We start from the raw sequence: 27,618 nt of genomic DNA on the forward strand, positions 1-27,618 counted from the left end.
ATTCCCCAAATTAATTTTCTTGGTTACCCAAATGCTACATTGAAACTTTGCGCCAATCAAGAAGAGTTTAGTGGGGCTGGGGTAGCCTTGTCTGTCCTGCTGTCTAGACAGACAAAGGTTTTAGACCTTTCGACCTTCTTATCTGACATGTGGGTGACTTGACTTTAACCTGACAGAAGAGGACTGCTCCATCTATTTGAATATGGGATTTAGGGAATGTGAAGGTGTATAGAGGGAAGGAGGAAAACAATCCACCCTGCTAAAGCCACAACCCCCAAAACTCTTCTCAGTAAGACAAACATTAGTAGCTCTGCAGCCTCAATTGCCAGAGGTTTTCAAGAGTTACAGCAGAGGACTGGAGAGCATGTTTAATAATATGTGAAATTTGATTTTCAAGCATTACCATGCGTCTTCAACAAATGAGTCCTTTAGCCTGTAGCAAATGTGCCTGTGTCTTTCTAGGTCTTATGAGACTGCAAGGTCTTTGGGGCAGAAATTTTATCTCCTTGGTAAAATGTTCTGCATGCTTTTACATATGATTTAAAAACAATAATATGGCCAAAGGACTTCAGTGCCTTCTCAGTTGCACACATTTAGAAGAGCTAAGTTTTAACTGGCATTGTTCAAGGCAGAATTTAATCCACATTTCACATTCTTGTTCTGGGAAAGTCTGCTTAAGGGCTATTGCAGAAAAATATGATTAGTTAATTATGAACCTATGTCACATAGGAAAGGAGGCACTACAGACCTTCTGGCTGTTGAGGACAAGTAACACTGCAAGGGAGACCAACAAACTTTTAATAATGGGGAGGGCCATGGGTGTAAGGTTAGGTCTCTAGCAGCCTCTGGTGGCTGTTCAAATACAGATTTATTATTTTTATTTTTTTTTTTAGTTAATGATTATGTAAACATTTTTATTTGATTTGTTTTGCAATTTTGACTTCATGCATTGATATGAACAAATTGTGTGACATGAAAAAAATGTCTTTGTTTATAAACTTATTGGTTACCTCAGAAAGTCTATTGTTTTGTTGGAAGATCTTTAATAGAATAGGTCACATAAATACATTGGTTAAGGTACCAGCATTGAGGTTAGTCATGGTGACTAATTAGAAAGCATAACTCAAATGGTTTTGAACACAGAGATTTTCAGGTCGACTATTAGTAATGTATATAAATACACTGCCTTGTAAATTAATAGCCCTCCCTTTTAATTTTATTGAATAATATTGTTTCATAATAGCAGTAAAACACTATGGGCAGTAGATTCCTACAAGATTATTTATCAGTTTTATGTCTCATGTCACTCCTGGAAAATGCAGTAATTTTTGTTGGGCTGTATTTCTTAATTATCACAGCTGTCACCCACTGCAACTGCTGTAGTAAAGACTGTAAATCATTAAGAATTGCAGCTCCCTGTTTTCATAGACTCCTAATTTTCCAGCACAGTCTCCTTTTGGTAGTCAAATTTTCCATGTTTGGTCTATGCATACAGAAGTAAGTGTCTGGAAACAGAACAACAGCCCACTAAGCTATTTTATTCCCAGGAAAAGATCCAAGAGAAGATTATAACACTTTTGTGCATGTAAACTGATCCACGTGTTTAGACACATAATTGCTTGCACAAAACTCTGCCTGTGAGTCGTATGTACAAGACATTCACACTGGTGAACTGCTCATTTCAAGAGAAATTAGACAGGTGGAAGTCTGTTCACCAATTAAATCAAGCCTTTCAGCATCTTGAAATGTCATCAAAATCACACCTTGAGCAGGATACACGCAGGGCTGGGGCAAGACAGTGTGGCAAGGGTCACACCCTTTTCCTCTTAGCCCTAAAACCTAAACCTAACACATGGTTAGGTTCTAACCATGTACCTTCTAAAAGAGGCATCTGTCACTCCTCCATATACATTGAACTTGTTCTACTTCTGTTTCTTACCCAAATATAAAGAGTGTCTTTGGTTTGTTTGACTAAGTCAACCTGACCTCAAATTTAGGTTTTTATAATCAAGGTATTTCAATTAACATTTCAGCCTAAAACTGTACATCAGGTGATTGATAAAACAAGGCTTTGCAGGCTCCCTAGCATCATCTTCTGGTATGGTTTGGTTTTTCTTTGTCTCCAAAGATGGGTTATTTTTAAAAGTGGTCTAACATTTCAAATAAACATTTTTTTTTACATTCCTAGGTCACTGAACACAAAGTCCTTCAGACAATCTTAAAAATACTTTTTTATTAAGTTAGGAAACATGTATAGAAGAAAACCATGTAACATTTTAAAGAGGAGTTATAAATACAAATATACCTGCTGACACTTGTTCTTAAAAATTCTGCTAGAATAGATCATATGGGGAAAAATCATGACTGAAACAATTCAGGAAAATTATATCTCTGCAACATGGAACTGTAGAGACTCAAGCCCCCAGGTATTTGATTTGAACACCTTTCTGTAGCAGGGACCAAGAGGAATCACACTTAACAGAGCAGCGTGGCACTTATCAACTATTTCACAAGATTGTAGGAGCAGGTGTACAACCACAATGAGACAGAAACAACCTTTAGCATCCCAGATTAGAAGAAAATGACCTGGCTGGTTTTAGATTGGAAGTGCTAAACCAATGGGTATGCCTACAACATTGCTGCAGTGGCACTTGGAAGGGGAAGCTTTCCTTTGGCTGACATATTGTTTGTTAAAGGAACTTTCATTTTTAGCAACTGATGGAGGATGAGATTTCCAATGAGAGCCTGTAATGAGTTTTACATACACAAGGTCACATTGTGTGCTGCACAGTGCTGAGAGGTAGCTGTGTTTGCACAGGGATGAAGGACAGTGAATTGGCAGCTGAGGGAGCATCTTTGGGTAGGACAGAGGTCAGAGGCAGCACCAACTGTACACCTGAGAGAAACTATTATTTTAAGAGCTACTCAAGTATTCTATTGCTGCTTACTAATCTAGTTGACATCTTATAAAGGGAATATATGGTGATCTAGCAGTCACAGCCTTACAAGAAAACCACTAATCCTACACTATACTCCTAGTCACACAACTTGTGTGTTATTGTTCAGCATCTAATACCTGGTTTTGTTGTTGCCTAGAGCCTGTGCAAGATCATGTTCCGTTTCCTTTAGTTTCTTTAAATCGTAGAAGAAAAGGCAGAGACCACTGACTTCTCAGCTCTAATAATGGCTTGTCTGATGGGGGATATGAAGCCATTTTTCAAACTAAGTATCTGCGTAGGAGCATTCTGTTTTGAAACAGCTTAATTTTAAGTGTGCTTTGAGAAAAATGCCTTAGCTATTAGATATCATGGAGCACAACTGCAGGAACAACTAAATTAGGTTCTCTTTACATGAAACATTTTCATCAAAAACATGTTTATTGACTCAAAATATAAGCTAGAGGTATGAGAACCACTCACAGGCAGCTGTGTGTTGTAAAGATCTGTGCACAAAGGACCTGCTCTCCTTGCAGTGTTGTCCTGACAGCCAGTAAAATTGTGCTCACATGAAGCAGCCCCTCCACAAGACTGTCACAAAATGCCTCACTGTGCAAGCAAATACGAGCAAGCTTGTCTACTCTGACATATGTTACTGAGAGCTCCTGTTACTGCTGAATCATTTCTTCCCTTAGCTTATTTAAGGTTCTTAGCTGGTGTCTTCAGAAATGAGAGTTTTCTGAGCCTTCTGTCGAGATGTGAGCAAGGTTTATGAATTGGCATTTTCTGTCACAGTCCAACTGGAAGAGATAGGTACAAGAAGACAAATGTGTCAAGCCCTGGTTGTTGAAGGTTTGGGATGAAGAAAGAAGAGTCTGAATTTTATGGGAGTCTTAGTCTTGAAGAAGAGGGGGAAGAGGAGCGAGAGTTGAGAGCCTCCAGCTTGCTGTTTTGCAGGCAGTGAGAGAGGAAAAACTAAGCAGCAGCTGATTGAGACAGCTGAGTAAAGAAGCTATAAGGTAAAAATAGCATCAGGCTGTCAAATATTCTGCCAATGCTGGGCATGAGTGAGAAAACAGCATCAGGCTGTGGGGGAAGCCTAGTCAGGAATACTGTGTGGGGAAGGGGGGGGAGCTGCCATGAGCAGGAGCTCACAGAGAAGGAGCAGGCTTGGGGTTGGTTTTCTTCACCCTAATACAATTCTGTAGAGACAACTCCAATTCTCACTTTATCACAATTTATAATTGAATATTTGTGTGAATGGGACCCTTTTATCACTGAGATATGCATTGAGATTCTATTTTCTTAAAAGGGACACTTGCAGGAGATTTCTGAAGTGCCCTCTGGAGTACAGTACGTCTACCCCAAGGAACAGGGATGTCACCTGCCACTTCCCCACTACAGCCATTGAAACAGGTCATTTCTAAATGGGAGGTGGAGCACTGTAGTGGGGGGGTAAACCTGCTAAATATATCTGTGCCGCAGAGCTGGGTGTCATGGATTTGTCTGTAAATGCTTTTGCTCATTCAGTAATAACTGCAATGCACAGGCATCTCTGATGGATGGCCTGCTCAGCATGCTGATGGGCCAAGGACTGAAGTCTGTCTGGGTTTTTTTCATTCTTTCATGAATGCCAGTGCTAGTGAAGGGTTTTGCAGCGAGAGTTTCAAGATGTTTATTTACGCGGTAAGAATAACATAAATATTTTGAAGTGTGGCTCGAACCAGCCTTCAGCAGAAAAAGTAGTTATACTTAGCACACAAAGCATGGTATGAGCAACTAGGGTGTCATCTGTGATTGACTCCTATTGGAGCTGCTGTGAACTGGGGTGTTTGAACCTGTGATCTTAGTTGTGCTGCACACATTCTTGGATAAAAAGTGCTATAAAAATGCCAGGAGTACCTATTCTGTATTTTAAATGGTATTCTGTCTATATCTTTTCACTTTCACCGTCTGTTCCTAAACTGCCTGAGGTAAAAAAGTCAGCCTGTGCCTCTTCAGAGAAAAAGGTTCAGCTGCAGTTTTTGTTGAGATCAAGCTTGTAATTTAAGAGCAGGATGCAGGGATAGAGTGGGGAGGTCACTTGCTAAGCCTGCAGCCCTGCACATGCACCACCTTTGTGGCTCAGTGCTAATTCACTGTGCAGCAGTTTGGCTCACGCTGGCTCTGCACCAGGTCCTCTAAATACCCAGACCATCCCATCCCTCCCTGGAGCGGTGCCAGCCCGGCACTAGCGCTGCTTCATCTGATTTCTGCAGCCCACCCTGGCACCGAGGGCTGGGCTTATAGAGAATGTGGTTACCCAAAACATCCAGAAACTGGATCTGGGCAATGCAATCCCCTGTGGTATGCAGGAGTAGACACAGCTCTCAGAAAAGAGGCCCTACCCCATAGGCAGGGGGGTGTCTGACAGTGTATATTTGGACACACACCAGGAAAGCAAACTATCCCAGTGCTGCTGCACATCCTGCACGAGTGCTGAGGATCAGGCTCAGAAGGTCAGAAGCGAAGCAGAAGCAGCATCCTCCAGCATTGCCCTTCAGCCCGAGGGCAGAGCATGTTTATGTCCGTGAACCCAACTCTGCTCCTGGCTTGGCACAGCTCTCCTGGTACCACCGGGTGCGGGATTAGCTCTGCTCTGGCCATGACTTCTGTCAGCCAGGAGTGGGCACCAGCTTAGCAGAGTTGCTTCCTTCCATGCAAACCCACCTATCCTGCTCCTTTGGGAAATGGAATAATTTCTGCTCTTTTAAAAGGCAGAAGCAAAAGCTGGCAGTAGAGCCCTGCTGGGCTGTGAAGATGGACATCTTTTTTGAGCATATCTGTAATAGCACAATCCATCTCACCCAAAACAGAGCCCGAGACACCATTGCCAAGCAAGAGGCTAATGTGGCAGCATGGTCTCCCTCCTTCAGAAACCATGCAGCACAGAGGAGGGGAGCACATTTCTCTAGTCCATAGATTAAAGCAGTTTTCATTCCTCCTCCTTGTGATTTTTTTCATGGTTGAGAGCTGGGCCAAGCAGCCATATGTTTTGATGGACATGCCTTTGTTTTTTTAGGCATCCAGCTCTGAGGTGTGGAGAACTTTCCCTAAGCTGGTTGTCAGAGTGAGGTACCAACAACTCTCTTTTCTGGCATCTTCCCAGGTTCCTTTCAAGAGCAGCTGATCTACTGATGGGATGCTTCCTGGATGGCTGCACTTGGTAGAACAACAGCCCGCAGCAGTCAGTGGCCAAGTTACCCCAAAACATCAAGTTCCAATACCCAAAATCCTTGCAGCAGTGCATGGAGTGTTCACTACATTCCTGTGCTCTGGCTGTCTCATGGGCTGTTTACATAAACTAGGGAGATTTAAGTGTTAAGCATTTCAATGATTAAAAATAAATCACAATTTTATTCACTCGCTTGTTGCAATGATCTCAAAAAGAGTTTTTCATGTCTCTTACTTGTCCTTATGGAAGAGCCATAAGGTGAAATTTCAGCTATTTCTGTTTCTTATTAATTAGGAGAAGTACCAAATGTAGGAGATAAAATGCCTTGCTCAGAATTTAGAGACGACTCCCTGTGGCTTCCCTGGAAGTGGATGGTCCCATACACACAATTATCTTGATGACACACGTATCCTGTTTGAAAACACTTATCACCAATGCATTGGGATCAGCAGCCCTAGCAAACACTTAACCGTGTCATGGCCTGTTACATTTGAAGTGTTTACTCTGCTATTAAAATCATAAGCCATACTGTGGCCACCACAGCTAAAAACTGTTAGTCTAGGATCTTTGGGTGCTCTTAAGGGCACTTCTTTCTCTTGAACTTTGAAAACCACGGCTTCCATGATCCTTCTTCAGCCCTGAATAAAGCATCATGCAAGGACATGCCAGGAAGATGAGGGCCTCAGCTGGTGTTAAATTACCAGTTCAGGGTGCCCCATCTGCCACTGAAATACAGCTGCATGGTACAAAGCAGTGACAAGCACCTGGTGGCTGCTTCCTCTCACAAATGTCCACATCATTTCAACCACAAAAAAAAAAAAAAGAAAAATTGTTCATGTCCATAAAGGTATAATTCATTGGCTATTAATCTCCCAGTGTTTACATGTTGATCCCTCCAGAGCCTAATCACAGTCTGTTGCTGTCAAGCCACTGCTTGGAGAAAAAAACCCAGGAACAATTCTGTGCTCCCAAGGACCCTCTCAGTCTGTAGGCAATAAACAAGTCTAAGGCCGTAAGTCAGACTTGCTGTCAAATCATACAAACTATGTCATTTTTACCAACCTCCTACATGTCTGTCTTGACACTCAAAGGGATCCTCACAGCAGTTCTTCCTCTGCTTCACTTGTAGTTGCCACTTAACAAAGAACTGAAGTGGAAGAGCTTCCAGCTCTAACCCCAATTATCTCTTTCACAATCATGGAGTTAACTGAAATACAGGGATTTGCATTTTTTCTGATGAAAAGAGAAATTGATGATGAAGAGGAGCATCTGTGACATGAAATCCAATATTTCTGAAAAGAGCAGGAGACAGGATATTAGGTCCTCATGCCCTGTTTCAGCCAGGACCCCTATTCCCAAGGACTCACTCCATATTTCCCTGCCAACAAAACCCTCATATTGGCATTTGCCTTGTCTTGCTTTACACTTCTTGAGTTATGCAGTATGTCACATTCAGCACCAAATGAAAACAATCTGGCTTATGAAAAGCATGAAACCGCAAATTTATGAAAGGCTGAGCTTTCACTGCATATTTGTATTTGGTGACTGCACTGCCCTCCTTTATTAAATGACTGCAAGTAAGACTGCAGCCTTGTCTTGCTTTACACTTCTTGAGTTGTGCCAAGGAAGGTTTAGATCAGATATTTGGGAAAATTTCTTCACCAAAAGGGTTGTCAAGCATTGGAACAGGCTGTCCTGGGAAGTTGCAATCACTATTGCTGGAGGTATTTCAAAGACTTGTGGATGTGGCACTTAGTGGTGGAGTTGGCAGTGTTAGGTTAAAGGCTGGACTCGATGATCTGATCTGAATGATTCTGTGATTTTCCATGTTTTATATGGGCTCTTCTCAGCCAGGTGTGCTGAGTGTGAGCATCCCTTTACACAGAGTAATGGTAACATTGCATATAATAATATTTTTTAGAGTTACTTCATAAATAAAGGATAATAGTTCTTTCTGTCCCCTGAACTCCAGTTTTAACAGGTCCTAAAGCAAGTAATTTTCAGATTTGCTGTAGGGTGTTGGTCAGTCATTTGAGCTCAGCAGCTGCAGCACAGCTTGTACACGTGGCAGATTACTTGACAGCAGCCTGTATTCCCTCACTGGGGTTTGAGGGAACAACATATGCACAACCTTCTTGTGCCTCTCTGTTTTCAGTACTCTTCCACCTTATTCCTCAAACACTTTGGAATTCTATTTTCGTTTTGCTTTCTTGTCTTAATTTAAAATTACAGTCCTCTCAAAATCAAAATTGTTGAGAGATTGCCACCACAATATGATTCCAGGAGGGGAAAAGTGGGCAGAGATCTATTATGTCTCCTTACTCAGACCTCTTTTATTTTTGTTGGTTTCAGTTTGCTGATTAGTTTCACAGCTGAACAATTGTATTTTAGATGCTTGGAAACGTATCAAGTTTGCCATCACAGTTGATCAGCATGGCCCTACATGTGTCCCAGTGCTGTTACCAGCAGCAAAAAACACTTGCTGGTGTAGCTCAGGACTTTTCTTAAAACCTAATAGGCTGTGTCACAGAAGGTGTTTTTTCAACCAAAAAAAAAAGTAGTTATCACTTTTCTGGTAAGTTGAAACACTTCTTTACCATCTTGTTCTAATGAGAACAAATGTGTTAGTAAATATTGCAATAGACCATTATTTGGAGCTAATAGATAAAAGTATTATCACTTTTTGGTAGGTGACAATAAATTCTGGCAGTTATAAAGGGAGCCTCTATAGTCTTAGTAGTTTTCCACCTGATATCCAGGACATCTTATTTTATAATTAAATTATTATGAGGGTACAGTGGTATTTATTATTACATAACACTGAGAAATTAATCACTCATCAAATCCTACAGAAATCTAGGGTACTGAAATCTGACAAAGACCAGGGTATTTTTATTTTTTTTTATTTCTTTCTTTCTTTTAGTATGAAATTGTACCTGTGATCTGTATCCCTCTCAAGCAGAAAAGATGACTCTAGGCAAGCTGACCTCTTTGGCACCCACAGCTGACCATCATCTCCACTAGGCACATTAATTAGTTGCTATAGTAATTAAATGGAAGTGCATATAATCAATGCCAGATATTTTGGAGTTGTTTCATTTTGGATTGCAACTGCTACTGGCTTCCCAAACTTATAGTCTTGAATGTTTTTTCCCAGGCAAGGCCAAACTCTTCATCATCCAGTCTCCAGTTCATCAGCACTTGCTTGTATTCCTCCAGCTCAAAGCTGTGGCTGCACAACCTCACCACTCTACTGCCCACACCCCCATCACTTCTGGTTGAGTATCGATGAGTTTGGGGTGAGATTGAAAACTACTGGTTAAGTTTATATTTCCTTGTGTACTCTCACATTCTTCTTCCTCAAAGATATCTCTTTGCCTGGGGAAAGAAGCAAAGCAATATGTCAGTTAGTGTATTTACATGCTAATATTTAGATACATGTGATATTTATAAAGGAGAACAGTGAGGGATGGAAGGTGGTATTTTTGTCAGCAATTGTGACTGGCATCTGGGGAGAAATCTCTGTGACTTCTTCTGGTTTTATTGATATCTCATTTTTAACTTGTTTAAATGATGATCATTATCTGCTCACAAGTTCAACATCAGTTATTTCTTTATGTTACCTTCATACTATGTTAAAAATAGTACTCTCTTCACTGCTCTTGGACTACTTTTCGTAGACACAGTTATATAGTGTATCAAGATACTGTCTTGCTAAATTTATCTCATATGGCTTTAATTACCATGTATACTTCCTGGAAAACAGCCAAATGCACAGGAATTTTTTTGGGGAACTGACTTCTTCTTAACACCCTGACTGTCTTTTGTCCATAAAAGATGTTACCTTGCCTAAGTTTATCAGATATAGGTCTGTCTGATTTAAGGGGAAGGTGGGAGCATTTGCTTTTTTAATTGCATCTCTTCGATATAATGAATGCAGTGTTGTTTCTTTTGAGCCAGCAGCTGGTGGTGTAATCCTGCTAATGCGCTTTCGTTCTTGGGAGCCATCAGTTCTTGTATCCTCATCCTTCCAGACTCTCCTCACTGTTCTCCTCCCATCCAAACACTCAAGTCTATTTCCATGGAACTGTGCCACTGTCACGACATTACTCTGCAATTAAGGGCTGTTCTGTCTTTTCTATTTTACAGACAGAATTACAACAGTTCTCTCAAGGTACTGTTCCTTGGCAATATGGTTTTTGTTTTGTTTCTTCCTATCAGAGATTTGAACTATATTTGGTATTTATTTATTTTTATTGTTGGACAATTTCTTTGGCTGATTTTCCTTGATGGACTACGGGGATCTGCACTGTTTCTTCCCTCAAATTTACCATAATTTTTCTTAGTTTTTACATCGTGACAGAGATACTGTCATGGTGTTGACAGTCCTAGCAGATGTCTGTGACTGGCTCAAGTGTTTCTCAACACCTGCTGATTTTTTTCCTCCTGTTTCTACTTTAAATAATCCCCCATAACCTTGTCAGTTTTCCGTGCCAGCTGACTTGCCCTACTTTCTTTAAGGTGGAACTATTCCTCATTTACAAGCTTTCTCTTCCCAAATAATTCCAATGAGTCTGTTACATTCATGTTTTCCCCATTCATGCTGCTTTAAATTCATTAATTCAGACACTGATAATCTACCTAGCTTATTCAGTTGTTGTTCCTCTCTGTTAATAATCAAGTTATTTATTTTTTTACATTTTGAAAAGTGATAAGAACTGTTGCCAACCACCATTCTAGATGCACTTGATGATAAATATCCCAAGAGAAACATCACAATTCACTATCAGCTATCATTAGCAAGCTAAGTAAGCTAAATGCAGATTTCCTCTTTGTAATTTATTCCTTTTAGTATAAACCTGGGGAAAGGTGCAGAGATAATTTGCAGCCTGCTCTGAAAGTTAAGATAAGGATTATATCGGACCAAGGATTGATTATATTTAAAACCATGGGACCCCCAGTGGCAATATCTCCCAGCTGTTCCCTCTTATTTACAGCTCTGGCTTAAACAGTGCAACTGATCCTGGCAGCTGAAACATCACAGCAAAAGGGGGGAGTGAGGGGAAGGGAATCTCCAGGCAGCTTCAGTGCAGCCTTTTGTCCTCTGTGGTCCAAGGTAGGAGCACGGATATGTATCATAATTCCAGTTGCTTCCTGCCACTTAACTTGAGCAGTTTGACTTCCGTGACCTGTAAATGACCAAACAGCTCTTACAGATGTTGCACCCCCAATTAATACTATTTTTTAATGAGCTAATCTAATGTTTCTGCAGCTGATTTGTGTTTCAGTACAGCAACACCATATCACCTAGCAATTAATCCCTGATATGGCAACGATACAGCTACTATTGTGTGCAGATACTGTTCTCTAAGGGAAGTTTTCTTAGAATATATTTCTATGCAATGAGATTTCTTTATCATGAAGATTTATTTTGTAGCTTGCTTGTCTCTGTCTCCCCTTCACAATATCTCTTTTGTGCAATTTAGATTCACGTGCACTAGGAACTGCTTCATAATGATGAATACCTGGTAGCTGAGCACAGAAAGACTCAGACCTAGGCAGAGTAGCCTTGGTTTTGTGTTGGACTTTTTAGTTTGGTTTGATTTATTTTTTTTTTTAGATAGCAAATATTAGGGCGGAAGTAAGACAAGGATAAACAGAATAGAAGTACCAATTAACAATAGCCAGGTAGGCGAATGGCTCAAAAAAAGCATTTTAGAATCAAAGGCTTTACATTTGAAGCCAGTACAAGGCTCCAGGGAGACCATACTGAAACTTTCAGCACTTAAGGAGTGCTTACATGAAAGATGGGGACAGACTTTTTAATAGGGCCAGTTGTGATAGGGTAAGGAGTAATGGTTTTAAACTAAATGAGGGCAGATATAGACTAGATATAAGGAAGAAATTTTTTACAATGAGGACAGTGAAACACCGAAACAGGCTGCCCAGAGAGGTGCTAGATGCTCCATCTCTCAAGGTCAGGTTGGACAGGGCTCTAAGCAACCTGATCTAGTTGAACATGTCCCTGTTCATTGCAAGGGGCTTAGATTAGATGACCTTTAAAGGTCCCTTCCAGTCCAAACTATTCTATGATTCTATGATATATATGTCTAAACAGCACTAGAAGAATGCACCCTATACTCATCAAAGAATGTGGAAATTTCACATTTCATCCTAAATTCTGTTTATTGAGAGGCCATCAGGAGTCTTTTCACAGAGTAGCTTCTTCAAAATGAAAATCTGTCTTCTGAAGTGCTTCTTTTAAAGAAGCTTGTGGGTTTAGCAAATTGTTTCTTATGTCTTTTTTGACAAGGACAGTTGCAGGTTCTCATTAATTTTGCAATGTACACTTTGCACTTGAGTATTATATGAGACAATCATATAATTGCATATCCTCATTCTGAGGGTCAGAATACAGCAAGCTCATATTCACAATATCAGGCCTGTAGGTTACAGCAGAGGCACCCTGCAAATCTGTTATAATAAAGGGAAAAACTTTTTTTTTTTACAAAAAATTTTTGTACAGATTGGTAAATTGGATCCCATGTGATGAACATTATCCATTTAATAAGTGGCAGGATTTACTTTGTTGCCTTACCCTTCTTGATACATCTGATTTTACTTTGTCACTTAAGACTTGTACCACACTGATTTGGTGGCATCTGCTGTGGTGGGATGAGCAGTTACTTGTCAAGTTTTCCACTGACACATTTATTTTATTTTATTTTTTTACTGTGAGAAATTGGGTACTTTACAGAAAAGAGGTAAGTCCTGGAATAAGGAAGGAAAAAAGAAAACCTCAAAGATTGTCCTTGTCCCCATGTGTCTTTATTTCCCTAGGCACCAAAAAGTCCTTTTTGGACAGACTTCTGTGCACTGACCTTGGCATCAATGTCCTGCCATGACCTCACCACATTGTCATCACGCCATGGTCTCAAAATGTAAAATATCCTACTATAGGAAATTTGACACTACCATTATTACAATAACTGCAGTAAAGTAAACTGTAGAAGAAAATGTTTCGTGACAGTGGAAGCAGCAAAGCTAGTAGATGAATTGGATTACTTTTTAGATGAATCTTCTATGGATCAGTAGGTTTATTCAGAGTTACTTAAAAAGCAGTTAACATTCCATTAGCAACAAACTGTGATCTGTGTCAGCAGTAAAACACTGTTCACTCATTTATTTTAAAATGAGCAGCCACTGCAGGGAGAAATAAAATTATGAAATGCCTCACAGACAAATAAATAGTAAGGCAAAGCCAGGGATTTTCTTTCTGTTTCTAAATACTAAGCCTTTCTCCTAGGAATATTTATAAATACAGAGCAGTTTTTCCCCTGATGTTTTCTGTGTGCAGGGTAAGTCAAAACATTCTATTTCTTCTGGTATTTTTGGTTTGTGATCAAAGAGGAAAAAAGTGCATGCTCAGATTTGGCTGCTGCCATGTTATTTCATTGAAGTAAGAGCATTGTTGGTTCAGCATTATGTCCTCTGCTAACCTGGCTTTGGTCCAAAGAGCTGTCTTGAAAGAATACCTTTCCTTGCAGTTGGCAGCAGGAATATATAGGGCCCTGTGACCCAGTGAGCTCTTTACCTGATCATCTTCTGTGCTTAAAACAGCCTTTACCTCTCAATTGTCCTGACTCAGACAAAATCTGACCCAGCACAGGAGTTAATATTAGGCTCTTATTATTCTTGAAGGGTAAGTTTGATATTCACAAACCTTTTTATATCTAGTGAGATCAGGTATAAAATAGTCTTAGGGTGTCATTGATATCATGGTGACTCAGACACGAGTAGAACAAGCAGTCTTGAAATCTGAGTTATGTGACAGCAAAGCTCACTTCAACCTGAGCTGCTAACAGCAGGCATCCTAATGACATTTTCCATGTCACCCTCGTGTCATTCCCCTGTGTGGTATTGTGTCAAATACAGCTCAGCTGAACATCTAACAATTGGAAGGTTGATTGCTCTGTATTGTTTTGAAGCCAATACTGTGACTGTGCAGTCCTGCAACAACCTAGGGCAGATTGTCCCCACTACTGGACATGGAACATAAAACCAAGAGCTCAACAGCTGGAGAAGCTGAACAGTATTTTAATAATAAATAAAACTGTAGACCTCACTCCCAAAGTAACAATTTCTATGTTACACAATAATGTTGCTTCATAAGGTTTCAATCCTTGTTTTAATTACTCTGGTAGATGAATCATTATAGTGAGACATAGAGAGAGAAGGCAGAAAGAAATATAAATAAACACATGGTGACTATACTGGTTAGAAACTTGTGTTTCTGCTAAGACAGTAACAAGCAGATGCACAGCTGACTCATGTGTGGCACATAGGATTATGATTAAGACATTGGCCATAAGTATCACAGTGACTTTGAAAAACTTGTTTTATTTTGTGAATGTTATACTTCTATAAATCAAAATATATGTTGGGTCATTAGAAGTAATTTTAGATCACTAATTGATATTAGCAATTAAAAATTAAGACCTATTATTTACAATAATAACCAGTATCTCCCCATTTACCTGAGATTCTGCTGTACCTGCACAGAAGAAAAGGATCCTGATGGTGCACTACTGTGGAGAAACAAAGTTTTGGGTTTTTTTCTTCCAATTTCTGGTAGTGATTGTTCTGATGTGGCATGAAGGCACAGAAAACATTGTGGGGGCATCTTCAAAAGCCATAATTTTGAGACTGTGTTCATTCTCTCCCATTGCCTTGTAAGAAGATTATGATAATGAATAGTAATTTAGGATTAATTCGTAGCTAAATCATTTGGACTGCTTTTTTTTAGACTTGAGCCCTAACTGCATCGACTGTGTTTAGCTCTATCTCCAGTAGTTAAATTCTTCTGCAGATTACATTTTTAAGGTGCAGGGTGATGGCAAACAGCTTCCCCAGCTGTTCTGAAGCTCAGATTTAATGGTGGGTCCAGAAGCTTTGAAGTGAATTCTCTAAGTTTAAATAACAAAAGCAGCATTTTGTAATCTTTTCCCATGCCAGTCCTTTCCTTCCATAAGTTGAAACTCTCATATTTTCAAAATGGCTCAGTAATTCTACTAAAGAGGAGGAAGTAAGGAATGCATAAAAGTGATCATTCTGGAAATCCTCCAGTGCTGCTGCTTAAAATCTGTTTTTTAAGATATGTACTTGGAATTAGCCCTTGCATTATAAAGAATACTGTCACTACACTGATAGAAATGCAAAGTGTCAAGCTATGAAGTAAAACTGATTTTATTTTTAATAGTTTATATAATCACTGTAATCCATAAATGAATGCAGATAATATGTAAAACATTGTGGATGTTACAACCACACAGCTACAATGGTCTTTATTTAAATCACCTTTGTAAGTATATTCTTAATATTAGAAGAATTATGCTTAGTTCTGTTTAAACTCTAAGAAATAAGAAAAATACAATAATTATTTTATATTATGTCCAAATTCAACCAATAATGGCATATCTTGCATAACTCAGGACTGACCTTGTACATATTGAAAAAAACACATAATTTTGTCCAGAAAGCATAGATTATGCATCTACCCCTTTTAAAATAGGTAATATAATTAAACTTCCTTTGAAAACATCCCTCAGGTATTATCCTATTGTATATCTGCCAATGGGCTTTTTAGATGTTTGACTGTATGTCAGAATTAGAAAATCTAATATGTGTAGCAGCAAGTGCAGGTAAGCAAATTGTGCATAAAATCTCTGGATTGAGCACCATGTAATTTTTAAGTGATTCACCTCTATGCCACCTGCTATTCTATCTCTGGGAGAATTACAAAATTTCAAGCATCTTGCTAAAAAGTGTCATTTTAAATAGGAAAGCATTACTTTAAAAGAGCAAAACAAGGAAAACAAAGCTTTTACAAAGAAGTGTTGTCACTGAAATATTTCCTGAACACAAATCATTAGTTTTGAAACCGTTGCTGATCCATAAATTCTGATTTCTTGCGGTCAGAGAAACACTTGCTTAATTTATATATGCAGATAGAGCCTTCCTCTGAAATGTAGCTGGTTTTGTGGTCCCAGTAACATTTAAGATAATTATTAAAATAGTTTCTTAATATCTTCTAGGAAAGACTATTGACAATGTCTTTCCTGTGCTCTGCACTGAATTTAGAAGAACGATTTTATTCTTACTTTGGATTACCTGGTTTCTGACCAAAATGGGGCACACTGCATTTAAAATAGACATTAAACAGTGCCATTGCTGGTTTATATGTTCCCAACATTTTCTGTAATAGCTTGTCTAAAATGTGTGGCATAAACAAAATCCTCAAGCCCATTGCGGTAAAATGGTTTTACTGGTGCTCATTTGCACTGACCTACATAGGTTGTTCTCAGGCTCCCCATTCCTGAGCAACGATGCTCATTCTGTATTTGTGCCAAGAAAGCCCTTCATCTGCACCAAGCCAATTTTTTTGTAAAAGTACATTCTGCCATCAAAATAAAGGCACAAATACAATTTACATCCTGTTAGTAAAATCAGGAAAAACAATCTCAATGAAGAAAGAAGGCAGGGTTTACCCATACAGTTATCTTACAAACATGTCTGTATAGATCTAATTTTCCACATTGCATCAAGAGCAAAGAAAACCTAAATTTCCATCTAAAGTCATCCATGGATGGAAAGAATGGAAAGAGAAACGCATTAAGAATAGCACTGCTGATTTTTTTATTCCAGGGGAAAAAAAAATCTGTCTCCATTCCTCAGTAACTTTTCACAGCCTTCTGTATTTCAATACTCTAAAGCATTCTGCAAAATGTATTTAACACAAAAATACTGATGATGGATGTTTTATTTTACCTCTATGCTATGTATAACTATCTAAGATTTTGAAGTGTTATGGGATGAATAAAATAGGATTCTTATTTTATACAAAGAAAAGATGTCTTAATTAATGAAATTTTCCAAAGCAAGAGAATCTGACAGGTGTTAAAGCTCCGGACACATGGCATGTAATCTTGTTTCACCTTAGCAAAAGATTGCCATCTTTGGGTAAGGACTTTATTGTGGAAGAGATCAAGGATTGTTTTTTCTTGCTTAGTTTCCATGGGTGTAATATGCTGAACACCACATAGAGTGTTCATTGAGACTTCTCACTGAAGTCCCATTAAACTAATATCCCTCTTAGAAAGCAAAGTGCTAGTTTGAATTACCTAATTTTCAGGTATTTTTTTTTAAACTCAGTTTTTTTTCTCTGAACTTGATGACATCCGCATAATATAAATAAACTGTTACATAAGCATCCAAAATCCCTTACAGAAAAACAAGAATAATTACTAGAGCTCAGGCACTCTGAACCTTCTGTGTAAAACATAAAATCAATGCATATCATATGTGCTTAAAAAAACCAAAAAGAACAAAAAAACCACATCCTCCTTTTATCTGAATTTATTTGTTTCCTCACCAAATAATTAACTGATCATAACTTTCTCTGTTTTTTCCTCAGGACCAAAGGTGCCCCCTTGATTGGTGAGGATGCTCCAGTGGTTATAAGTTTCCGATTTTCACGTAAATAATTGCGCTGTCGAACTGTGGATGATCTTATGTAAGTGCCAGTAGTAACTACTTTTGCTGCCACTGTGGGTGGTATATTCTGTGGAGGTAGCCCATTGATTTCATATGTCCACTGCATTGATTGTGTCTGAAAAGAATGAACAGAGACATGAAAAATAATCAGGGATCAAATACCTTGAAAATTTGTCAGCGATTTAAGATGCTACATTGATTTCAAATGATATTTATCCTTTTCCATGTAATGTACTGGAATAACATAGAATGAGAATTGCACTCCTGAAAGAGAGAACTGAAACCACATTTAGTTTATTCAGGACCAGGTACAACAAAGATGAGAAATTTACCTTCCCTGGCTGATCTAAAATGCCTCTTTTATTCAGTAAATCCCATAACTCTCTCTGTTTTCCAATAATATTTAATTATTTCATACTATAATATAAATGCCTCAGGTTTATACTGGAGGATTTAATTGCAGCTTTGTTATTGGTGATAATGGTATTCTCAAAGGTGGAATTTTTGCATTAGAGTAACGAACAAAACTAAGCGAAGAAGATTCTGAGTATGCACAAGAGAATTGCAGTTTCATGTTGAAATCTTTAGTTTGAAGCGTATTTATGTGAATTGAAAATGACACTCTTCATTTGCTCTCTGTTTATAACTGGTCTCTAGGAAGAGAACATATGTTTCTATGTCATAACTTGTAATGCTTGGATACTTGATTCTTTCTGAGCATGTGGTTTTTATTCTTGCTACACATCCCATCTATCTGTACTTAAGGACTACTATTTCTATAAATAATAAGGCTGTATGACTATCTACCTCCCATGCCTCATTTGTGTCCTGAAGCAGAATTTTGGTTGCTAAAAACTCATGTGTAACTTTTTCAGATCTTTCAATCATTTTCCTTTCAAAATGTATCACTTTAGCTCTTGAATGCAGGTCTTTATTCCAAGTCTTTAGCATTTTCCTGTTTTTACATCTAGGAAAAGGTATATTCCTGAATCGTAGTTTTCTGTTCTCCTTTTCTTTAAAAAAAACCCCAAAACCCACAAATAAACAAACAACAGAAATATTGCAAACTCTCAAATTATGTTTATTATTTCCAGCTTTGTACTGTGCAAAAGAAGGCCAAACCATTGCTTGCCCACTTTAGGCATGCACTGTCATCAATTCCCTCACAATTAGTGGCTGGAAATTCAAATCCCCCAGGGTCTGGAGTTTTTTTTTTTTTTTTGGTTTCCAAGATAAAACTAGTGGGGAAGACTGAGTGAAAAATAAGGCATGGTATAAGTCTTTTAAAATATAAATGTGAAATTTGTTTCTTATACAGAACATAGAACACAGTGCATGAACATAATATATAGAACATATCAGAGACTTTGCAGCCTCAGAGCAGTGAAGTTGTATGAAATAAGTGATATTTCCAAATTCCCAAGGTCTGCCTTTCCACATTTGGCACAGCACTGCAATCACACAGCTATGCTGCTTGTGGCTCCAGAGCAGGTTTGTTGGTACTATCCTGATGTGTTGAACTACAGAGACATTGCTGGTAGGGTCACCTTTCTCTCCCGCTTCAAATCATAAGGTTTTATCATTGCAGCAAGAGTTGTACTTTATGTAATTCATCTCCCATTTAAAACTAACTTAATCTTCAGAACAATCAATTGTAGATATCAGCATTACATCTAACATCATTTTTCATCCAAGGAAACAAAAGGTCAGAGAGGCTGTGTATACTTGGAAATCGATCTGGAAATCAGTGCAACAGTCCACCCCAGAGCTCAGGAGTTTTTCCCTCAGTTAACAGTCCAGCTTCCAAAATGGCTTTGTGGCCCATTTGCTCATTCCAGTTTGAGCATTCCATTTCTGCTTTGCTGCTGGGCATGTCAGTACACCAAGCAGATCTGGTCTGCAGAGAGGTGCCACAAAACCCATACAAATTGTGACAAATTCTCACATAGGATAAATGCTACCAACCATTTCCAAAGCATAGTGTGTTTATTTGTCTTGTTATTTATTGCATTCTGTCAATTAATTATGGTCTAGGTAAAGCACTATGAAAGCCATAGAGGTGAGCAGTCAAACTCTAAATTTCTCTACAGTTATCCCATAGTTATAACAGCATAGAGAAGAGGCGGAAAAAGCAAGTTAAAGTGGCTCTTTGACTGTATTAAGTTTTGTTACATGTTAGTTTTATACTTGCCAGTGAAAAAGTTTGACTAGATGTTTATCTTTGTTATCTTTCATATGCTTTTCCTATTGTTCTAATACCCTGTTCATTGCTAAAGTGATAAAGTTCATTGCTAAGGGATATCACTGCAAGCAGTTTTGAATTTATATAGCAGATATTCAACAAGAAGTTTCAGAACATTAAACTGTAAACTCTTCAGCACAGGCTTTGTTCTCTGCTATGTACTTATGCAGCATTGACACTATTTCACAGATATGCTGAATAGACTTACAGCTCTTAAATGCCATCACCATATGAATCTCTAATTGTAGTGCTTCTTGTCAGACAACTGGTTTTAACCAGCATTTTGGTGACTGAATATATACTTTTCTGCACTAGTGTTGAAAGATTAGATGAGTTTTTTTGCTGTGTATTTTTAAAGAAACTTCAAAATTGGCAGTACTAATTTTACATAGTGTCTGCTGAATGACTCACCTTATTCCAATAAGATTACTAAGCATGAGATCTTAGTACATATTTCACCATGTGTGCATAATTTTTCAAAATTTTCATTACTATTTTTCTAAAATCAAAATCTAATTTAAATTTAATATTATTCTGTGTAAAACAAGCAGATTAACTCATCTTTATTTAATACTGTGAAATGATCTAGTAACTCTACTGACTGCAAAGATAAATTCCAGCAAAAGCAGGTGCAACATGAATCAACATCAGTATCTTATGTCCAAAGATAAAGCTGTCATTTAAGAAAAGTGGGTCTCCAAAGTTAGCTAATTATTTTATTAACTTCAGTACAAAATGAAATGTTTCATCTCCCTTTACTACAGCAGCTAACCAATTGAGTTGAAAGAAAATTTAACCTCAGGGTCATATTCACTGTGTGCAAGTCTCATTGATTATTCCAAGGTCAGAGAAAAGATCTGTTAGGTATTTTAGCCAGTAATTTAAACTGAGTATCAAGTTACTAAAAAAATTAATCTCTGCTCATGAAATCTACCCATATTGTAACTGTACTGTCTATAGTGTTAGTAACAGTTTGAAGTGGGATTTAAACAAAAATGGTGGACTATGCCATCTCTCAACTTCGTTTATCATCAGCATCAAATAACTGATATAGACTTCTGCGGAGTAATAACCTTTTGTTAATTTCCTGTTTGCTATAAAGATATCCTAGATTGTATGTTCAGTGAAAAAAAAAGATTGTGGCTTGACTTTGTGAAAAAAACCTGCCTATTCTGTTGCTCTATCAGCTGTTCTGTGGCAGGAGACATTGGTATTTGCCTGATGGAAACTCATCGGGTTCAATGGGGAAATCACAGGTGTTATGACATGAACCCTTTAGATAGAATCCATCAAGCTAAAAGAAAAAAAAAAGGGCAATAACAACAAAACACTTCACCCTAATTTATCACCATGAATTATGGTAGTCCATCTATTGTAAATCATGTATCACCATCCAAGACAGTCGGAGATGGTCATTGTGAAAAAAGTGTGCATTTACACAGTGACTAACTAAAAAAAAATACAGTTGTTTCAGTTCAGCACTTTCTGCTAAAGGGGAAACGTGGTACACACATGGGTAAGAGTTACTATAACTGTCAGCATAACTTGGAGTAGTTCTTTGTTTAGCACTAGAACCACCCAGAATTCAGTAATTTTCAAGACAACCTAGACTTCAGTAATTTTCAATAAATCTTAGACAACCATAAATATGTGTTTTACTAGAATACTTTATTCCCAAGGGTAATATATTAGGTTTTCAAAAACTGCTGAAGCTGTATTTTCTTCAGTATAAGTCTGTTCAGCTTAACTTCAATAACTATTCTAACCAATAAGAAAACTGCAACAAGAAAACTTGACTTGCAAGCTGCATTTACTTGCCTTAAAAATGGGAAAAAAATTCCCAAATCAGAGGAAGTCTTCCTATTTTTAAGGCAATGCAGTTTACTGTACCAAATTTGGAACAATTCTAATACTATCTCTGGTAGTAACAAAGTCTGAAGATGAAGGCATTGAATCTGCTGCAATCTGTGCTATTGACTAGAAGAGAATTATAAAAGAGAATCTCTGTTAAGAAGATATATCTGATATAAACACAGGTATTTAAGAATCCCAGGCTCCCTGTGATGAATATCGAGGCCTATTTCACACGTAATTTAAGAAGAAAGACCAGACCACATTCTGAATGTCCTTGACAATCTGAGGGAGGATTTCTTGCTGAAATGATGACTTTCTTTTTTCAAAACCTCAACATTCCTGAACAGAAGTGTGAAGAGAATAATAATTTGGCTCACTTGGTTGGAGTAATGGCCACCTGCAGAGCTAAATCATTCTGAAAAATGTTTTTAAGAATTCAAAACTGAGCCACACACTGCCACTTTTTACTAAATAAATTATTTAAGTAAGTCATTTAACCATCTTGATGGCTGACTGAGTAATGTTCATGAAGTAATGTATTCAGCAAATACTGGTAACAGTCATCAAATAATTTATGTAAAAGCCTACTTTTTTTTGTGTCCAACCCATTTTTACTGATAGCTCATGACTCACGGGATTAATTTGCAAAACACAGATCATCTATATGTATTCACTGTAGGCTGGAAGTGCTACTGAATTACATGCTAATTAATTGCCAAAAAATGTTCATTAGGAGAGTGATAAATATTGGGAGCAAGGATCAGGAATTTCAAGGAATATTGTATGCCAGTTAGCTTCCAAACAGTGTGAACTCTGCAAAATCCAAATAAAATTTGCAAGACTTCCAAAAAGCCTAAACCACAGGAAATTACAGGTAATGCATCAAATATTTCCTGGCCCTTAATTTATGCTGCACTGGTGACAAGCAAATATATGACCAATTATGATCAGTGTATATGGAATGAAATTAAACCAAACTTTTATGTGAACTGTGTAAGGGAAGAGCAGAGGCAAGAAAACTCCTGGATCAAAACAATGATAGTCCATTAAGTGAGTGAAAGAGAGGAAAAAACCCCAAAGCAATAAAAAACAAGTGATCTAAAGGCACTCACTCACCACCTCCCACAGGCTGACAAATGCCTATCCAGGCTCTGACAAATTCCTAATGAAGAAGATGGCTGCGAATAATTTTCTTAGGTTAGAGAACATTTCCAGGTAGAACTGCAATTTCCTTAATTGACTTCTGCAATTCAAATATTAGGTGTTTCAAAACATTACTCAGAGGTTATGAAATCAAAATCCTCCAGAACTGAATACAGTCTTAATACCTTCATATAGCAATGGTCCTCATATTTTTATCATCTTTTGGCATTATCAGAATTATAGTCTCAATAAGCAAAGTAACTATTCCTCATGCTTGTGAATGAAAAATGTTGAGTATTGATTCTGCACTCTGCTTTTAATCATAAAACTCATGTCAACATCAACACAGGTGATATTTAATGTGAAAGTGTTTCATTCTGTTTAAGAGATACAATTTAGAATAACATTAAACTATAGTAATTAAGAAATCTACCAGGAACAAGGCAGAACGTGTTTCCACCAAGCTACTGAATATGTAATAGTACTGTTTGCTGGTAAGATATGCAAGCTTTCACAGACAAGTTTAGAGAAGCCACACCTGGGTACTGTGGCTGGCACGCTGCATCATTTATTTCCAGAACAGCATGACAAATGGTTTTGATATGCTATCTTCCATAGGCTAAGTTAGTGATTATTCAGTAATAAAGGTGCACAAGCCTGACTTCTGGAGGGCTTGATAATGTTACCTGCAATCTGGTTCACTCTGACACCTATTTTATCATTTAAGACTTATTGTGTGTGCCTTCTGCTTTAGAATATCTCTGAAGTCTCACACATGAATTACAAAGCAATTGCTCAGGTCTCTAGCTGAATTCAGCAGAGTGAAAGCAAATTAACTGCAAGCCAACAGGAATACATGCTTTTCCAAGGATTTGCCAGCCTCCTGGCAGCTCCACCTTGTGCCTGGCCATGATTACTACCCCAAGAAGCCTTTGCAGAGCATCCCCCTGCTCCAGATGCATCTTGCCATCCCTCAGATCTGTTGGTTTTCAGTTCAGCTTGACAGGCACACCCCAGCTCTCAGATGTCACTGCAGCTGAGGAATTCCTTTCTTTCCTCACAGCATTTTATGGCTTATTTGAAATTTATCATTAGGGGCAATACCTTTTTTTTTCAGTTAGAACTGTACTGTTTATGTAGTAAATTATAAATTTGGAAGTTGGATTACAGAACAAAGCCTATTAAAAAAAATGCTCTTCAGGCACCGTGTCACTGTTTCTTACTTTAGTTCAATTAGGTTATGATGTTCTCTTTCAAAGCTACATACTTTTTCAAAGAAATAAGTATGATTATTTTCCTTACTGGCTTTCTATTCTATTTCATTCTTTGATCTAAATACATTTTTAAATTAATTTTCTATGTCACTTTTGCAAAATTAAGATTCCTAACAGCTATTTAAATAATTATCTAACTTCAATTGTTTTGATATGTAGCTGACTGAGAACAGAAGTTTTAATGATGGTTAAAGAACTTTAATTGCTTCAGCAAAGTAATTAAGGTTCCCTGCCATTAATAAAATCTACTGTAAGTATTCATGAATATTAAAGTCTTAAGGAATCCACAACATATCCCATGAAGCACCTGATTTTTGTGCAGAAAATACAAAATAGGCAACAATATTTCAAATATATATATATATACACATTCAGTTAATAAAATGTACACACATCCTAGAGGCAAACTGTAATATATATATCTTAATGCTAATTAGCTTCTCAGCATTGGGTTCTCAGCAGGGTAACAAAACAAAAAAATTTGCATGTATAATATTTGAGTTTAATGTTTAAAACAAATGGGGAAAAGATGACTATAGGATCTTTCCCCATAATCCTAACCTCCTATTTTCCTTTACAACACAATTGTAATGATGAACATAAACTAAAGAACTTACACTGTCATCTCTGCTACTTTACAGCTTAATTATTGCTGTTCTTCAAAGCACACAAAAATTACAAGTCTGCTACTCACTATTCAAAGAATTTAATAATGAAAATATGAGATTGTTAGGACTATGCCTTTACCCTCAGAAATGCAAAAGAAATTTTAAAGCAAGAGTACTGTAGTCCTTTACTGCAGCAGCATCAGAAGAGAGGCACTGTAAAAGAAAAGAAGCTTCCTCACCATTTCTAAAAATAGCCCAAAGCCTCAGCCAGTACATTGGATAGAAAGGATACATGGAAGAGAGGTTCTTCAGTGTTAGGTCTAACATAATTGCATTTCACCACCTCCATTGTTATTCCCCAAATAAAAATGATTTAATACCCCTTTTGCCATCTAACTAAATCTGTCTCTCTCAGGTCACTAATGAAAAGGATTTCAACAAACACAAAAGGCAGAAATGAGTATCAGGTATTCTCAACTTGTCACCAAATTTAATTTCAGGTCAATGTTGAGAGCACAGTAGCTGAATTACACACAGTTGCAGATGCTCTGGCTTCCATTAGAACTACAGGAATGAAAGCTTGTGTGGAGAGGAAAGGGGGAAGTCTGGACTACACAAAAGGCTTACCAATAAGAGCAAAGAGAACACAAGCCTCATCAAAACATTACTGAAACCACTTAATACTTCAGTTAGAGTAAGAACCTTAGAAATATCTCTAACATACTGTGATGGAGTTATATCAGTCCAAAATGCACTTATGAGCATCAAGAGTCCTCGATGTATTTTTCAACATACAGGAATAGACACAACCAGATGTGATCTGTGTATGCAACATGTATGAGTGACTGAATTCCTACACCCATACACAGTACCAAAAGTGAAGATGTAAAGAGCCATATGCCTAGATCATAACCAGAGCCTAAGGTGTGAGTAGATGTAGGCTAAAAATCCAATTAGACAAAAGCCATCTGTACTGATAAATTCCAAAAAGGAAATAATGACCTTTGACCATTCCAGAGAGATTTATGGTTAAAACTCTTTGTTAGTGATGGAAGCTAAGTCAAGGACAAGCATAGCTAGTACATTTACATGTGTCGTGCCTAAAAACAGGAGTTCCGTTCCAGAACTACATTAGATGTTTCTGAGCTCTATAGCTGTGTAACACAGCATCTTGTAAATACAAAAGAGCACAGAATATATGAAGTCAGTTATCTTCTTTTCCAAATGGAAGAGTGATAATCATCACCGCTGTTGATGTAAAGAGACTAAATTAATCAAACATTTAATACAGTAAAAGAAAACAAGTAAGAGGGATTAAAGGACTTTCTTGTTTAACCAGGATTTGAATTTCTTATTCACTGTTGTACAAGTTGCCACTTACAGAGATAAAACAGTAGAGTGATTTGCCATGCATCTTTTTATCAACTTTGTTTCAACCATCTTATTTCTTAAATCAATATTGCTGTTTTTCATCTAATATAGTAGCCTGAAAACATTGCCAGCGTGCACTGAATAGATTTAGAGTGCAAACTATGATTTATAGAGAATGTGGGGTGTTTGCTGCTACTGTATGTTTTCAACAGATTAATTCCTGCATTCATATGAACATTTTTATTACTGAAGGGATAAATGCCTTAAAATGTCTCCTAACCTTCAGACTTACACAATATATTTGCTTACAAATTATTTTTGCTTATTTTGAAGCTTGCTTCCAAAGAGCTATTCCTGGCTTTGTGCTCTGAAATTCTATCTTCTACAGTTTAGAACCTAGCTTCTAGTGCCTTTGATCCTAAGAGGTATAATACAATTAAAATCAATAACCTAGGCCTCACATATTCAATTACTCATGTATTCTTCACCAGTTCTTAACATGATTATTTTGCTTCTTTGTGAAAGTCATGTTGTCTATGGAGTTGGGGCAAATGTATCAAGATAAGTATCTGTCTCTGATGCAGATAGCAAAGGGATAACACAGAAATTAAAATACAATATGCTTTTCCAGCTTGTCACGTGCCAATTTGCAAAATTTAGTTTTACTCTTGTCCATTGTGAAGAGCAGCAAAACAATCACAGTACGTGCAGTTGTGTGTTTCAGTGCTGCTCTTTGGGGTAGGATTTCCTTTCCTGCTTGCACTCCTGAAGGTGTATTTGTGTATTGCTCTCAGGAAGGCTCACCTCGATTACCAGTGTTGCTGTATGCTTCTTGCCATACATCCTTGGCTTGTATCCCACCGTTATATGGGTTCCCACGGTGCCTGCTGGAAGAAGTTCTCCTGCTTGCGGCATTACAAGGAAATCAGGATCGCTGCCCGCCAGGAAGTGTGCAGTGAATGGCTCTGGGGAGCTACGGAAAAGCACAGGAGGTTATTGTGTATTTTATAGTATCTTAATAAAATTTATCTGCATTTAGGCCACCATAAGGTGTGACTCAGGAAAGATGGCAGCCCATGGAATGAATATAGAATATTAATAGGACTCTTACTTACAGAGTAATTATTCTGTAGTAAATGTTTATTTATAAATATTTGTATTCTTTATATACAGGGACCTGCATACTGGTCTTCCCTTTCAAACACACTCATATGCTGTTATAAATATTATAATAAATACAGAATAATGATAGAATTTGCCACTAGAAAGAAAATAATCATTTGACCTGTAACGATATAATAAATGTGATAGAAGTAAATTTCATATCAGAGTGAAAATCCATTTTTCCTATTAAAAGCGCTCACTTTTCCAATCTCTAATCAAATAAAACTGACAAGCTACCTATTTTATCATGTTTTATGAC

General features: G+C 37.6%; 1 protein-coding gene across 3 annotated transcripts in view; it reads right to left on the reverse strand.

The window, feature by feature from the left end:
* Positions 1-9,007: 9,007 nt before the first annotated feature.
* CFAP47 (cilia and flagella associated protein 47) overlaps positions 9,008-27,618 on the reverse strand; it is a 281,915-nt gene continuing 263,304 nt past the window's right edge. The window contains exons 63-65 of one of the 3 annotated variants that reach the window (XM_064646845.1): positions 27,000-27,168; positions 17,582-17,818; positions 9,008-9,528 (exon numbers count right to left, since the gene is read on the reverse strand). In XM_064646845.1, coding sequence (XP_064502915.1) covers positions 17,597-17,818; positions 27,000-27,168 — 391 coding nt within the window. In that variant the 3' untranslated portion in view covers positions 9,008-9,528; positions 17,582-17,596. Of the gene's footprint in view, positions 9,529-17,550; positions 17,819-26,999; positions 27,169-27,618 lie in introns of those variants that run through there. The other 2 variants (XM_064646844.1, XM_064646846.1) reach the window with 2 other exon arrangements.

Source organism: Pseudopipra pipra, chromosome 2 (assembly GCF_036250125.1).
Source record: "Pseudopipra pipra isolate bDixPip1 chromosome 2, bDixPip1.hap1, whole genome shotgun sequence".
In the NCBI taxonomy this organism is placed as follows: domain Eukaryota; kingdom Metazoa; phylum Chordata; class Aves; order Passeriformes; family Pipridae; genus Pseudopipra; species Pseudopipra pipra.